At 42.7% G+C, this 15,621-nt stretch overlaps 1 protein-coding gene across 2 annotated transcripts in view; it reads left to right on the top strand.

The window, feature by feature from the left end:
* Window positions 1–14,208, top strand: part of SLC12A7 (solute carrier family 12 member 7) — a 199,901-nt gene extending 185,693 nt beyond the window's left edge. For both annotated transcript variants that reach the window (XM_056862481.1, XM_056862480.1), the window contains 3 exons: window positions 3,181–3,362; window positions 13,457–13,590; window positions 14,109–14,208. In XM_056862481.1, the coding sequence (XP_056718459.1) occupies window positions 3,181–3,362; window positions 13,457–13,590; window positions 14,109–14,200 (408 nt within the window). In that variant the 3' untranslated portion in view covers window positions 14,201–14,208. The remainder of the gene's footprint in view (window positions 1–3,180; window positions 3,363–13,456; window positions 13,591–14,108) is intronic.
* Window positions 14,209–15,621: the final 1,413 nt, after the last annotated feature.

Raw genomic sequence — 15,621 nt, 5'->3', positions numbered from 1 at the left:
TCAGAAATGCCCTTAAAAGAACTTTTTAAAAGTGCCATATATGATCATAGAATCAGAGAATCAGAGAGTTGGAAGGGACCACCAAGTCCACCAAGTCCAACCCCCTGCACAATGCAGTAAATTCACAACTACCTCCCCCCCACACACCCCTAGTGACCAGAAGATGGCCAAGATGCCCCCCCCTCATCATCTGCCTAAGGTCACAGAATCAGCATTGCTGACAGATGGCCATCTAACCTCTTCTTAAAAACCTCCAGGGAAGGAGAGCTTACCACCTCCCGAGGAAGCGTGTTCCACTGAGGGATCGCTCTAACTGTTAGAAAATTCAGTTAGAATTTCTTCCTAATTAGGAAGAAAATTCTTCCTAATGTCTAGATGGAAACTCTTTTGATTTAATTTCAACCCGTTGGTTCTGGTCCGACCTTCTCGGGCAACAGAAAACAACTCAGCATCCTCCTCTACATGACAGCCCTTCAAGTACTTGAACATGGTTATCATATCCCCTCTTCAGGCTAAACATACCCAGCTCCTTCAACCTTTCCTCATAGGACTTGGTGTCCAGACCCCTCACCATCTTTGTTGCCCTCCTCTGGACACGTTCCAGCTTGTCTACATCTTTCTTAAATTGTGGTGCCCAAAACTGAACACAGTACTCTGGTTGAGGTCTAACCAGAGTGGAGTAAAGCGATACCATCACTTCGCGTAATCTGGACACTGTTGATGCAGCCCAAGACTGCATTTGCCTTTTTAGTTACTGCATCACATTGCTGACTCATGTTCAGTGTTTGGTCTACTAAGACCCCAAGATCCTTTTCACACACACTACTGCTCAAACAAGCCCCATCCTATAATTATGCATTTGATTTTTGCTACCTAAATGCAGAACTTTACATTTGTCTTTGTTGAAGTGCATTTTATTAGTTCTAGCCCACTTCTCCAGCCTGTCAAGATCATCCTGCATCTTGGCTCTGTCTTCTACCGTATTTGCTATCCCTCCCAATTTAGTAAACTATGTCTACAGCATTCCCCTGATCCAGCAAGGTAGTAACTTTCTCAAAAAAGAAGATAAAATTAGTCTGACATGACTTATTCTTGAGAAACCCGTGCTGGCTCTTAGTGATCAGATCCATCCTTTCTAAATGCTCAAGGACAGACTGTTTGATGATTTGTTCAAACACTTTTTCTGGTATAGAAGTCAAGCTGATGGGTCGGTAGTTACCCAGATACTCCTTTTTCCCCTTCTTGAAGATGGGGACAGCATTTGCCCACCTCCAATCTTCTGGCACCTCACCTGTTTGCCAAGACTTTTAAAAAATAATGGACAGAGGTTCCGAAATTACATCTGCAAGTTCTTTGAGTACCCTTGGGTGCAATTCATCTGGCCCAGAGGATTTTGTTTCATTTAAAGAAACCAGGTGTTTGTGCACTACCCCAATGCCAATTCTAGGCTGCAAATCCCTTTTCAGCAAAACTAACCCCTTCCCATAATGCTGAATAATGGTTAGGTAAAGTACATACTTCTTCAGGTCATTTTGTGTGTCACACCACTAATACTAGTAGGGCAAGGTTTGTGTTACTGTAGTGCTAAGAATAAAATAGTTGGCTGGGCAGGACAGTGTGGTGATCTTCTAGAAACATCCAGAAAGGAATAACCTTGACACCATAGTCGGAGCAAAGTAGCCAAAAACAATGGCTCACATTGTTCCACCTGCCATGTTGCTCTGAGGCAGAGTAGTGTCCTCTAGGAGAATGGGGCTGCCAGGCTTTGGCCCTCAGCCTTGGTTTTGGTGGCTCATTTTGAGGGCAAGAGTCTGAAGTCTGGAGGCTGTTGACTAGGCCAGAGGAACTGCCCACTTGACAACTTTATTTAAGACTTCTAGGCCTGCAGCATGCTTGTGGTAACTTGTGAGCCGTTAATTGGAAGTGGGAGGCAATCTGGCACTACTAGCTCAACTACACACAACTAATTTCCATGTTGTTATTTGAGCAAGATTCAAGTCCAGTCGCTCCTTAAAAGACCAACAAGATTTCTGGGGTATCAGCTTTTGAGATTCTGAGCTCCCTTTATCAGATCAGAGAGCTTTGACTCTTATCAGCTGATCCCCTGGAAGTCTTGATGGTCTCTAAAGTGCTCCTTGGCTCGAATCTTGCTCCTTCTGTAGACCAACACAGCTGCCCACCTGAAACTATCTTCATGTGGTTCTTTGTTACTTTTTGTGTATGGTGAACAGCCCATCCTTTCAAAGCCACGCGCATTCACAGATACTAGGTGGTCCAGTTTCTAGCAGTACCTGGAAACACCAGTATTAATATGACATCACCAGGTCTCAACTGTGATATTACCAGGCCCTGTTTTAAAACACTCCAATATATGGATTTTAACCCAAAATGAATATGCTGATGAATCCTGGGAGGGGCAGGGGAAGAAATTATGTCTGAGGCCACCGCTCACCTGCTCAGTGGAACCGGCCTGGATTAACTCCCAGGCAGCCACTTTTCACACCAGGTTCCCAGTGTCGGCTCTGAGTGTGGAATGTCAGTGCTGTTGGATTATGCTCAAAGTTATATGTGTGCAAAGGCCAAAACAATCATCTCTTGAGGGACAGTGGATTCCTTACAAATATGTAATGGCAATTTAAATATGGGATAGAGTTTTATTTCCAGAATTCAGGTTACAAATGATAGAACCACCAGAACGTTTTGAAGTTGGTAATATATTGTAGACAAAACCATATTTGGCAGGACAGGCTATTCCTGCTTCTCTTCCCCCCCCCCCCCGCCCCCAGGTTTCACCTTTTTTATACGTTCATCTTACAGGTTTCTGAAAAGAGAGAGAATGATGTGTATATATTTCCCTTGTCCTTCCAACAAGCTGTGGTCACCCCCAAAGTCATCTCATTGGCTCTAATATTGAAGTTTAACATACATACTGGACTGGAAACAGGCCTTGAGCCTGCCTGAGTGCAACCGAAGGATGGATTTCCCCCTCTTTTGACAGATCCCTCAGATATGTGATTAGCTTTAAACTAGAATTGAATTTAATAGGTCTTCTCACAAATTTAAAAAATGAATTGCCCATCTTTTCTAAAAAGTAGTTGTGTAGTATAAGAAAAGGCCAATTTAATTTCCTTGACTTTCCCAAACTGCTGATCTTTGTTTTGCTTGTTTGTGTTCGGTCAGGCGCAACTGATCCATGACAGAAACACTGCATCCCACTCCACGGGAATGGTCAGATCTCTCACCGCTGTTGCTACACCAGAACAAGTACAAATGACCTGGACAAAAGAAAAGCTTATATCTGAGAAGCATAAAAATAAAGAAACATGCATGGCAGGCTACAAGGACATCTTCAGTATGAAACCGTAAGTACATGTTTGATTCAGGTCGTTTGGTGTTTTATATTGAAAGTATCAAACTCAGGTAAACATTAAGCATTGACTTTTGTTAGCATTATCTGGCAGATTTGTACCATTCTAAAAGAAGTAAGAATACAGTGACCAGTAGGATTCTGGTGGTGTAGATACCTTTAAATCAGAATCACTGCTGAACGTGTAAATTAATCTGTTTTCCTCCACTGTAGTGTTTCCTTTATTTCTACACAATTAAGATACCAACCTCCCATTGATCTCTGGGTTCCACATACTCTGCTACACACGTCAGAGTTCACCTATGCATTCTCTCTGTGTGTATGTGTTGTTCTCTTAAGAAATGTCTGGTCCATAAAGTTGTCTCCTGAGACTGTGATGAAAGTAATAAGAGGAAAATATTGGAAGCTCTTTGAGAACAGTGGTGCGTTGATGGTGGCGGTGGCGGTAATATTTTCCCATCCATGTGTAGCACACCTTGCAGAGTAACATAAGCAGGAAAAGGAGATTCCTACCTCAAGGAGCTTAGAATCTAGTCATACATTCCTGCAACCTAGTACTACTTCATCCCATGTCTTCAGTTCAGCAGCATCAGAGTACAGAATGTGGTGGCGGAAAGTGCCGTCAAGTCACAGCCAACATATGGCAACTCTGTCGGGTTTTCAAGGAAAGAGACATTCAGAGGAGGTTTGCCATTGCCTGCCACTGCATAGCAATCCTGGACTTTCTTGGTGGTTTCCCACCCAAATACTCACCAGGGCCAACCCAGCTTAGCTTCCGAGATCTGAGGAAATGGGCTAGCCTGGGCCATCCAGGCCATACACTTTATCCCATGCCTTCCGAATGGCAGCATCAGATTACAGGAGTAGATCAGGGGTCCCCAACCTTTTTGAGCCTGTGGGCACATTTGGATTTCTGATACTGCATGGTGGGTGCAGCAACAACATGGCTGCCACAGGAAGCAGAGCCAGCCACAAAATGGCTGCCACAGCTTAATTTCAGTACCTTGTTCAGATACTTGTGCTGCGGTGACGGCTACCGCCAAAGCAACATTTTAAAAAATCTGCACAGCCAATCAGATCTCCAATAGTCAATCAGAAGCCCTGCTGGGCAAAAGCCCCACCTGGCCCCACCCACTTCCTAAAAACACTTGGCGGGCACAGAAAAGGTGTTGGCGGGCACCATGTTGAGGACCCCTGGAGTAGAGTCTTAATCGGAATCATGTTGAACAATCCATTGCACACAACGTTTGGAGTTTAGAATGTTTAGAATCACGGCCATATTATGAGAGAGTTTCAGTTGTGAGAACTTTAATGTTTTCTTGCACTTTTTACAACAGCGACGTTTCTGCACCCCGGCCACCCCCCACCCCCGTCGCTCTGGCTTGTGACATTTTGCAGTGATAGCAGAAACAAATGTTTCAGTGACCACTAGGTGGCGATCGAAACCTATCAATAATTTCCCAGGCTGGGGGGAGGTATTATTTTATTTTAATTTTTTTGCCATCAAGTCACAGCTGACTTATGACAACCCTGTAGGGGTGTAACTGTTCTAACATCGAACTGGTATATAAAACATACACCATACTATCTCTAAATTTTCATTATTAATTTCAGGATGAAACAATCCTCTATAGATAAAAGGCTTCTTTTTCTTATCCACGCTCTGCATAAACATACGTCAATTAGGGTAAGATGTAATAAGAATGGGAGTCTTACAGAGCATATAACTGCTTCTAAAGGTGTTAGACTGGGCTGCTTACTAGCCCCTTCGCTGTTTTCTTATTACATAAACAATCTGGCTGATTACTTAAGTTCTGAGGACTTGCATCCTCCCAAAATTGCACAGCAGAGTATTCTGATGCTACTTTATGCAGATGATGTTGTAATACTCCCAAGAACTAAGGTGGGTATGAAAAGAGCCTTGGCTAGATTGGCAGATTTTTGTAAAATCGAATCTCTCTCTATAAATTATAAGAAAACTAAAATTCTAGCCTTTGGGAGCCATAGAAGAAGAGGAACCTGGACAATAGTGTGTGTGTGTTAAGTGCCGTCAAGTCGCTTCCGACTCATGGCGACCCTATGAATGAAAGTCCTCCACAATATCCTATCTTTGACAGCCTTGCTCAGATCCTGCAAATTGAAGGCTGTGGCCTCCTTTATTGAGTCAATCCATCTCTTGTTGTGTCTTCCTCTTTTCCTGCTGCCCCTAACTTTTCCCAGCATGACTGTCTTTTCTAGTGACTCTTGTCGTCTCATGACGTGACCAAAATACGATAGCCTCAGTTTATTCATTTTAGCTTCTAGGGTCAGTTCAGGTTTGATTTGATCTATAACCCACTGATTTGTTTTTTTGGCAGTCCACGGAATCCGTAACACTCTCCGCCAACACCACATTTCAAAGGAATCTATTTTCTTCCTATCAGCTTTCTTCACTGTCCAGCTTTCACACCCATACATAGTAATAGGGAATACGATGGCATGAATTAATCTAGTCTTGGTGGCCAGTGACACATCCTTACACTTCAAAATCTTTTCTAGCTCCTTCATGGCTGCCCTTCCCTGTCTCAATCTCCTTCTGATTTCTTGGCTGCAGTCTCCCTTTTGGTTGATGGTGGAGCCAAGGAATAAAAAGTCTTGAACAATTTCAATTTCTTCATTGTCAACCTTAAAGTTGTGTAATTCTCCTGTAGTCATTACTTTTATTTTCTTGATGTTCAGCTGTAGTCCTGCTTTGGCACTTTCTCTTTTAACTTTCAGCAGTAGTCGTTTCAAATCTTCACTATTTTCTGCCAATAATGTAGTGTCATCAGCATATCTCAAATTATTAATGTTCCTCCCTCCAATTTTCACTCCACCTTCATCTAAATCTAATCCAGCTTTCCTAATTATATGTTCTGTATATAGATTGAAGAGTTAGGGAGATAAAATACATCCTTGTCTGACACCTTTGCCAATTGGAAACCATTCCGTTTCTCCATATTCTGTTCTAACTGTGGCCTCTTGTCCAGAGTATAGGTTGAGCATTAAAACAATCAGATGTAGTGGCACACCCATTTCCTTTAAAACCAGCCATAGCTTTTCATGATCCAATGGACAATAGACGGCAATGGAATTGAACAGGTGAAGTCCTTTAGCTACTTAGGAGTAACATTCTGAATGGTCTAAGAACGGAGCACCATAAACAGGTGGCGATGCTTGCCGAAAGATCTTCCTATAACATTTTTAAATTCTTTAGGACAAAAGGTGCCTTTTATGTCCCCACAGCGTTAAAACTATTTCAGGCTAAATCACTTAGTCAAATGATATACGGTACAATTTTAGGCTCGTCTAAATCTAGTTATGTACCATTGGAAAGGGTTCAGTCGAAACTTCTTAGGGCAGTTTTACAAGTCCCTCGTCTGGTTTCAAACTCCTGGATTCACCTGGAGACAGGCATGTTAAAAATTGAGGACAGAATTACGCTAGCCTCAATTTCTCTTTGGCTAAAGGCTCATGAGGCCTCAGAAGGGTTCCTGCCACTGCTTATTTCAGATAACTATAAATCAAAATGGTGGAAGCAGACTACAAAAAAAATGGAGAGCCTCGGCCTTTCCCCGCAGTTCTTATTAGAGCTTAATAGAGGGGCAGGTAAGGTCAATAGTTAGACAAAGGATCTCTGATATAGAGAGACAATCAGAGCTTTTGAGTTCCCCGGTCTATTGAGCTCCAGTTAAAAATAGACGCACCCTAGCACCGGCAGAATACTTGCTTTTATAGAGTCAAACAAGCAAAGAAGAGCCCTAACCCTGGCGAGAAGTTCGGTGCTACCGTCAGCGATTAAAAATGGAAAATTTAGGAAATTAGCAAAATCAGAGTGGGGATGCCCTTGTAAGACAGGAGAAATAGAGAATGTAGATCATGTTTCGTTCAGATGTGTCTTTTATGAGGAAATGCGCCAGAAATTGATTTTCCCACTTATTAATACAACAGATTTTAGCTCAGAGGTGGAGAAACTGAAATACCTCTTGTGGGAAGGAGATCGTAATAGATTGTTACAGGTAGCTAAATTCTGTTCGGTGGCAATTAAAATTCATTCAGAAAAGGTGGGTAGAGTCAATAATTTACAATCCTAAATTATTAAATATTTTGGCCCTTTTTATTTTATTTTAAGGAGAAAATATTTTATCAGGGTTTTTAGTAATTGCTTATTTTCTATTTATAGTGTTTTTAATGTATGTTTGTTCTCCTTTGCTGGCAATCACTGTATGAATAAACTGAACTGAATTTCAGGAGGAAAATATTATTTACATTTAAGCTCTGAAATTAGAAATGTTTAAAAAGTTTGGGGTTAGATAACAAATTTGTAAAGATTGCAAAGGACAGGCATTTTGCACACCCCCTGCACAGCTGATCATAAACATGCTAAGTTATATTTGGGGTTTTCCCCCCACCTAAATAGCAACTGTTTTTATTAGCTTTTGGGAAAAAAAGATAAAAAGATAAAAAGAACGACTTTTTATCACAGCACGTGTGTGGCACATAGCAGTTTTCTTCCAACTTATTTAAGCAGTTTTATCTTCTGGGTAAAACCAGCCTGCCCTGACCTGCATGGGCCAGGCTAGCCAGCTCTCATCAGAGCTCAGAAGCTAAGTAGGGTTGACCCTGGCAAGTATTTGGGAGACCTCCAAGGAATACCAGGGTCGTGGCATGGAGGCAGGCAATGGCAAGCCACCTCCGAACCTCTCTTGCCTTGAAAACCCAACAGGGTCACCATACGTCAGCTGTGACTTGACAGGGGGTGAAATTGGACAGTTAGAGCATTTGCTGGCTATGAGGGTGCATGAAAATCAACAGCTAAAATTTTCTAATGTTCCATGTATTGTAAATGGAGGAGATTGGTGTTAGCGTATGAAAATTAGTGATAATAAAATGGTGAAAGGTGGCTTCCTCAAATACTTCAGGGGATTTCTCCACTGGCCCAGGCTTATGATGTAGACCATTGCAGCCCACTTATGCACATGTTTGCTCCTATATATAGGTCCTTAGACCTGCCTGCCCTGTTGATGTACAATTGCTTTATTTCGGTCTTCTGTACGATTACTGTTAGGGTAATCATCTCTTTGAGACAAAATGAACATCTATTTAATGTTGTATCTCTTCTTTGGAGTATACGCAAATTTCACATTGCGCTCTGAAGCAGAGTGTATGAGGAACACTGTATAAATAGCAAAATACATATAGCCTAGTTTTCAGCATGCCAAGTAGCTACGGATATTGTTATAGATTTGAATGTTTGATGGCAGTGCACAACTTCAGTGCCAAGGCTGCCCCTGAATGGCCACCTGGCAGAGAGAGGGCCAACAGGGTCAGAGTTGAGACTGCTGGATCTTGTAGGAGAAGTAAGCAGCTCGTCCCCCTTCCCTGATGGCTGAAGGTAAAACCTAATCATGGTAATAACAATACTCAGCATTTATCTGGTACCTTAAGTGTCCAAAGCGCTTTGCACGCTTTATCTTCTGTAATCCTTACAACAGCAGAACAAATATTCATGATCCTCATATGCTTGAGGCTGAGGGAGAATCCTGCGGACAGAGGCATCAGGGTGATCCTGGAGCACCACTTCGGGTTTCATCCTTTGCAGGGAGAATTTATTATGGAAGTGGTGCTAATGGTACAGCGTTTGTGCAGGGGGGGGATGTCAAAAGTGTACTTTTCAATATATTCAAATTTTAATTTTATTTTAGGTGACTTTGTCACCATATGATTTGAAATATGGGGGCTGCCACCTCTGGGGGGATACAGGGTACAGAGGAAGGCAGTATTCTGCTGAGTCTGCCCAGAAAGAAGAGGGCAGGGAGAGAAGATGGCTTGGGGGGGGGGGGGTGAGCAGGCCTCAGGCTCTCTCCTTCCCACCCTCAGCAAGGAATACCTTGCTTAGTCCAGAGGATGCAAGATTGTTCTCTCTTAAAGCACTGTTTAAAGGCACAGGAAAGTACAAGGTTACCAGAGAAACCTTTGTTGTGCTTGAAGTATTCATCAACAGTAACCTGTTTTGTGTGTTATTAAAAAAATGAATGGGGGGTGAGAACACGGGTGTGCTGTCAGGGTTTTGGTTTTTTAATGGCATGAAGCATTTTGTTTGCAAGTGATGAAAACATGCAGTGAATAAAGATACAGTGTATTTAAACTGTTCTGCTGGGGAAAATGTGCCTCACATATTCATAAACTAATATATTTATACATTTGTTTCTTTTTCATGTAGAGAATGGGGAACTCTGTAAGTCAAAATTGATTTAATTTAGGTTGTTTTTCTGTTTTCTGTGCTTCATTGTTTAACCATGGCTGCACGCCTCCTTCAGATCAGCTGCTTTTCAGTTGTCAGCTTGCCGTATATTGATGTATTAGCATGTGAATGTGATGGTTTAGCATTCCTGTCATATTTTCCTTTTATGTTGTTCTCCTTTTCCTAAGCTACCTAGATCTCTGTCTTTATTCCCCCCCCCCCGAATAAATCACATTATATGTCTCATAAAATGAAGGTCACTCATTTGCCAGTATAAAACATATGACATTTCTGTCATCAAAATCTAGGGGTGTAACCCCCCCCCCCAATTATCTCAGTAACCAGATGCACAGGAGTTTTTTGGATAAGCTATCAGTGACATAATTGCAAAAATTATGGCTATAATATTGGCAGTGAGGATAGGGTTAAGAGGGAGAAATTAGCCTGTTGGGTTTGTTCAGCTGTTAGTGTTCATTTTCCAATTTTTGTATTTGTGGGAATGGTGCTGCAGAATTATTCCATACCTCTAAGTTCCCCTCCCTCTTTTTTTAAAAAAACCCTGACGATAGCAACAGATAATCTTATCAAAAGAGTTTTAAATGATTAGATGTTCTGGCTGGTAGTTCAACCTCAGTGCCACAACATTTTCTTCTTCTGTAGCCCTTCATTTTTTCCCTTTGAAGAATTGCTAAAAGATTTCTCTGTGTGAGTCATCTTTTTCTTTGTTCCCAAAATCTGTCCACTACACACTGATGTTGCTTCATGTTAAAAAGTGTGTGGGGGGAGTCTTTATACATATTCATCCTCCATAATAATTGTTGGCATTTAATTACCCTATCCTCAAACGCGATCTGCATGCCGGAGTAGGTTTGTGCCCATGGACCTGGTTTTTTGATTGCATGGCAGGCTGCAGGCTGCATCCTGTAGTCCTGGGGTTAACCCCTGCATCCCCATGGTTCAGTCTGTGCAAGGGGCCCTGAAGAAGGGCTCTTTTGAACCCACCGTTCTTTGGGTCAGGAGCCATGTTTACGAGTTTTTGTATATATGAAGAAAGGTTTCTTATGAAAAAACGGGCTCAGGTCAGGCGTTTCATTAAATCATGTTTAATGAAACTAATGATGGGCAGTGCGATCACTAAGCAGTAGTTAGTTAGGATATATCATACCAGGACCTAAACCATGGTTTGAAGTTGGTTTGCAGTTGGGTCTTAACCAGGGTTTCACAAGACATACAAATGCAGATATCCTGGCTGAATACTGGCTTTTCCTTGGCACTGCTTCATCACAGTACAGGCAGGATACCCACCAGGTCTCCACAGGAGAAGTGGAGGGTTTCACCACCAGCGTTTGTCAACACAAACCAAGATTTAAGTGATCATCTGTGAGCTGAATTCTGGTTTTACAATCTAATTATAGTTGAAATAAGTCATGGTTTTGAATTAAGACTGTACCTAAATTAAAGACCTAACATATAAACATGGCAAATGCTAAAAAATAAGAGCAAAGGTTTGACGTTATATTCCTTTATATGGTATTATACTTCTCTGCCTTGATATTACTTGAAGTTGCCTATGGATTATTGGTTCAATTTGCTTTTCTTTGCTGTCATCCCAATTCAGTTGGTTCATGTCATTGGCAGTGAAACTTGAGGTGTTCCAATTCAGTGTTTTCATCAAATGGCTACTAAATGAAGGAAAAAGATTAGAAGTGAAGAGGATAACACAGCCAGGCATGTGGAAATGCAGATTGGGTGGTAATAGATAGTGCCAACATTTCATTTGGGTGGGGGCAGGGGGGTATCTGAAGGCCAGAAATGCAGGTTATGGAACCACTTTTGTTTCCAATCCTCCAGTTGCCCCTTCTCAGCTGAAAAGTGGCATTGCAAAGGGGCAGATCACAGGAGAAAAATGGGAGGGAAGGATACTTAACACTCCCCCCTCCAATTGCTTTTAACTTCAATCCCCCTCCCTCCTCCTGGTGCTTTACCGGGGCGGGGGGGGACACACACACCCATGTTTCCATGTGAACCTAAACCTCAGACCAGCACTTGGATCCACCCAAACTATGGTAAGTTAGGATAGCAATTTGATGAATAGTGTTAAACTTATTGTGGGGTTGTGGTGTGGGTGTTAGAGAAAAAATAGGGGGTGATATATGTTGAGTGCCACAGTTGCCACTGTTCCATTTCTCTGAAGTATTGTTAAAACTCTGTGCATTGAGAAAGAAAAGATTCGATATCGTTCAGCCCAGGTGGCACAGCTGTAGAGGGTCCTGTGGACACTGCCGTACCCCCAAAAGACACAAAGAGTTTTATACGGAAAGGCCTTTCAGTTGTTGGCTAATAAGTTCATTAAGAGCTTTATGCCAAATTTAGGGGGCCTGTTTCCAGTGGCTACCCACCCTCTGCCAGAATGAAATATCCTTTGCAGAATTATTTTCCGTACTTGCATTTAGGTAGATTGGATCCTGGCAATAGGATGAGTTTGTTTACCACGATTGTCCATCAATGCCCACCGGCAGGTGTGAGCCTCCGTTTCGGTAATGCCTGCCTCTGAACGTCTTGCCGGAGGGGCAGGCGACGTTCTTAGCTGCCTCGGCCCTTCAGGGGTGGCTCTGCCCGTGACGGAGGGAGGCCCGGCATCCGCTCCCATATCAGCTCTAGCCCCGTCGCCACTGCCCTCCGTGAGATAGCCTCCGCAAACAGGGGCAGTCCTTGCTCTTCTGGGTCTACAGGAGGTCGATGTCCCTTGGGCTGTCTCTCATTACTTCCAGCCGTGCATCTCTGTCAAGTTATGTGGAACCGTGTCCTGTTCCTCTTTACTCCAAGAAAGCGTGAGGGGGATTTGGGGAGGGGGCTTTGGGTTTTCTTCAGCACAGATATTCCATTTTAAAGTAATGGCAGCTGACTGCACTTCGGCATAACGGGGGCAGCCATCTTTTGGGCCCCTCCCTCCAGAGCAGGGCTTGAAGGCAAAAGCACTTGTTCGCAAGCTGCCCCCTTCTGTTCACTCTCAGCTCCCTCGGGATCGGGGGGGGGGTCAGCTGGAGAGAGGGAAGAGACCATCTTGATGACCCAATGAGATCAGAGCAAAGGGTGTGGTTCTGCCCCTTCCTCTCCTTGAAGAGAGAGAGAGCATGGATGAGGTCTCCATCTTTCTGTGTAGAGTTTAGAATGAGGGGCTGGGACAGAAGTAGTATTAGTTTTTTCTCATTGCAAAGTGCTGACCTACAAATTTAGGTGTAAAGTGGAGTCCAGATTCTGTACCCAGAGATGCTGTACCCTGGAAATGCAAGAGGCGTGAGTGAGTGGGCCCGTGGGACAACCTGAGCCTCTCAGGGGAGGCCAGGCATGGTGGAATTAGAACCATCCAGCAAAGAGGGTTTCAGATGCCTGGCCGCGGTTTGGCCTTTTTTCTTTCAAAGCCATGTGGTCTGGATCTTTTGCAGAAAGGGCATGAGGGGAGCTTTCTGTGAAATATGGATGATGACTTCTTGTTTCATTTCTTGATTAATGAAACTGTTTCCTCGGTCCTTGATTAAAATTTTGTAAAGCTGTTTGGGTGGGGGGAGATAAAGTTGTGATGGGCTAAATCTGCTCTGCACATTGCAAATTGACCATCCCTGGTCTGAACTGCAAACAGGGCCATTATATAGCTTTGCCTAGGGTTTTTTAAACTTCTTTTACAAATTATCATATTAGTTGGTAATTGCTAGATATTCTGTGTGTTGTTATGGCTTTAATAACTTTTGGCTACTGTAACAGAATTTCCTTTTACTGTCTGCAAGTTCGGGCCTGCTGGTCCTTGTCTAACTGCTGTTGTCTCACAGGAATCAGTCGAACGTGAGAAGGATGCACACGGCTGTCAAGCTGAATGGTGTGGTGCTCAACAAATCACAACATGCCCAGCTGGTGTTACTGAATATGCCTGGACCGCCAAAAAACAGACAGGGGGATGAAAACTGTATCCTTCTTCTGTGTTTCAGAAAAAGTGCAAAATATACTGTGCTGTTATAATTAGATGAGGTAAAAGGTAAAGAAATAGAATAGAGCAAAGTAGAGACAGTTGACCTATTATTTGGCAACAGTGTGGTAAACCCTTCTGTTGCTTCAAATGGAACATCCTTTCTCCCGTGTCCTATGCAACAGTGTAGAGAAAGAGCCCAGGTCCACACATTGTGCAGTGGGAGAGATAACATTAGGGCTCTTCAGTTTTGCAAAGTGCTTCACGGCCCTTGTTCATTTATGACAACCTTATGAAGAAGGTAGTAGAACATCCCATTTTTCTGACAGATAAGAGAGAATGTGAGCAGTTTACCTGGTAAATTCTTGGCTGAGCCAAGGTTGGGAAATGGGCACCCCAAGCTACTGTCTGCTTTGTGGGTTGTGGGGGTGCGCCATAGAGTGTGTGCAGGATGACTTGTAATAAATGTGTCACTGTAAGGATTAGAAGGATCAGACCTTAACGTCACTGAAATCTAGACATGGAGTTCTTGGAAGTTTTGACGGAAGGCTTGAACAGAGTACTTCTGGTGCGAGGAGGAGGCCGTGAAGTCATCACTATTTACTCCTAATGATTTTGTGAAACCTGCCCATTATGTAGCCGTTTCCGGAACTGAACACAAGATCTTTGCAAAACTTGGACTAGTGACTTTGGGCTGGTCCAGTTCTTCTTACATACAGGGTAGCATCCAACCATTGAATTTTTTTATTTTATTATGCAAAATTGTGCAAATAAAATTGTTTCCTACATAGACCTTTAATATTTGTATTTGCTGAAGAAATGTGCTTATATACCTGTGTATTTTTTTAAACTTAGAAAGCAGGGGGACATTTTTGTTGTTCAGGGAGGGTGGGGTTGGGGGAATGATCTTTTGCACATAGGATATGGTAAATATAGTAAATAGAATAACTTGCTTTTTATGACATAGGAACAGACAGCTAAGTTTGTAGTACTTTTTATAACGATGGCTTTAAAAAAAATAGAGAGGGTTTCCAACAAACAGATATTTTATAAAAGTCTTGTCTGCACATTTTGTACCACCGGCCCTGCTGAGTGGAGGCTGGTTCAGTTCGCATACCGAGTTTGCCTGGGTCTGTGTTTATATTAATCCACAAATATGTGAATCCTCTTGTATTGTGTTTTAATTAATGACTGATTGAATAAAAATCCTTTAACTGGGCAACCACCATTTTAAGGAACCAAAAGTGGCGCTGGTGAGTTTGACGGACGGAGGCCTCGGCCTGCAGTGGTGCTCAGGGAGGGATTATCTGGTTTTTAAGGTTTGTGACCCAGCCCTGAGGCTTCAGGTGAGGGCAGAGGAAGAAATCTAGTAAAATGAAGCAATAAACAGCTGAAGTTAGCCAGATACAACTTCTAGAGCCGCATCTGCTGTCGCATTTATTGACTTGTTCCGAGCTCTCCTGCCTCTGAACTGCTTTACTACAAAGCAATCACTGTTTTGTTCTGATGGTGACTAATGCTTTTTGCTAAAGGGGGCATTTTGCAGATGTCCTGGGTGCAAACCTGACCCAGAAATACAAAGGAGGCAAAGGGGAGTGTGAAGATCAAACTTAGGACTGAATTAACAGATAGGTTTGCCTTCTTTAAAAGGTTAGCAGATCAAACTTTTGTGCTCCATAAATGTTTTTGTAAAGAGGGCGGGTTTTGAGCAAGAAATAATATGTGGCTATGCTGTTCCGGGCACCGAGGAGGGAAGGAGCTAGGAACCACAGAAGGAAATGAAATGGAGAGGTAGCAGGTAAGCTTATGTGACTCAGAGAACAAGAAGGAAACTTTTAATAGTACAAAGAAAATATGATATAATAGACATTACGGAAACCTGGTGCGATGGGTCTCATGATTGGAATGTATTAATTGAAGGGTATAACCTATTTAAGAGAAATAGACCAAATCGGAAGGGGGGAGGAGTAGCATTATACATTAGGGATGATTACACCTGCGAGGAGATCCAGGTCTTAAACACTGGAACCC

This window comes from Euleptes europaea, chromosome 17 (assembly GCF_029931775.1).
Source record: "Euleptes europaea isolate rEulEur1 chromosome 17, rEulEur1.hap1, whole genome shotgun sequence".
Taxonomy (NCBI): domain Eukaryota; kingdom Metazoa; phylum Chordata; class Lepidosauria; order Squamata; family Sphaerodactylidae; genus Euleptes; species Euleptes europaea.
This window is presented reverse-complemented; position numbering and strand designations above follow the sequence as displayed.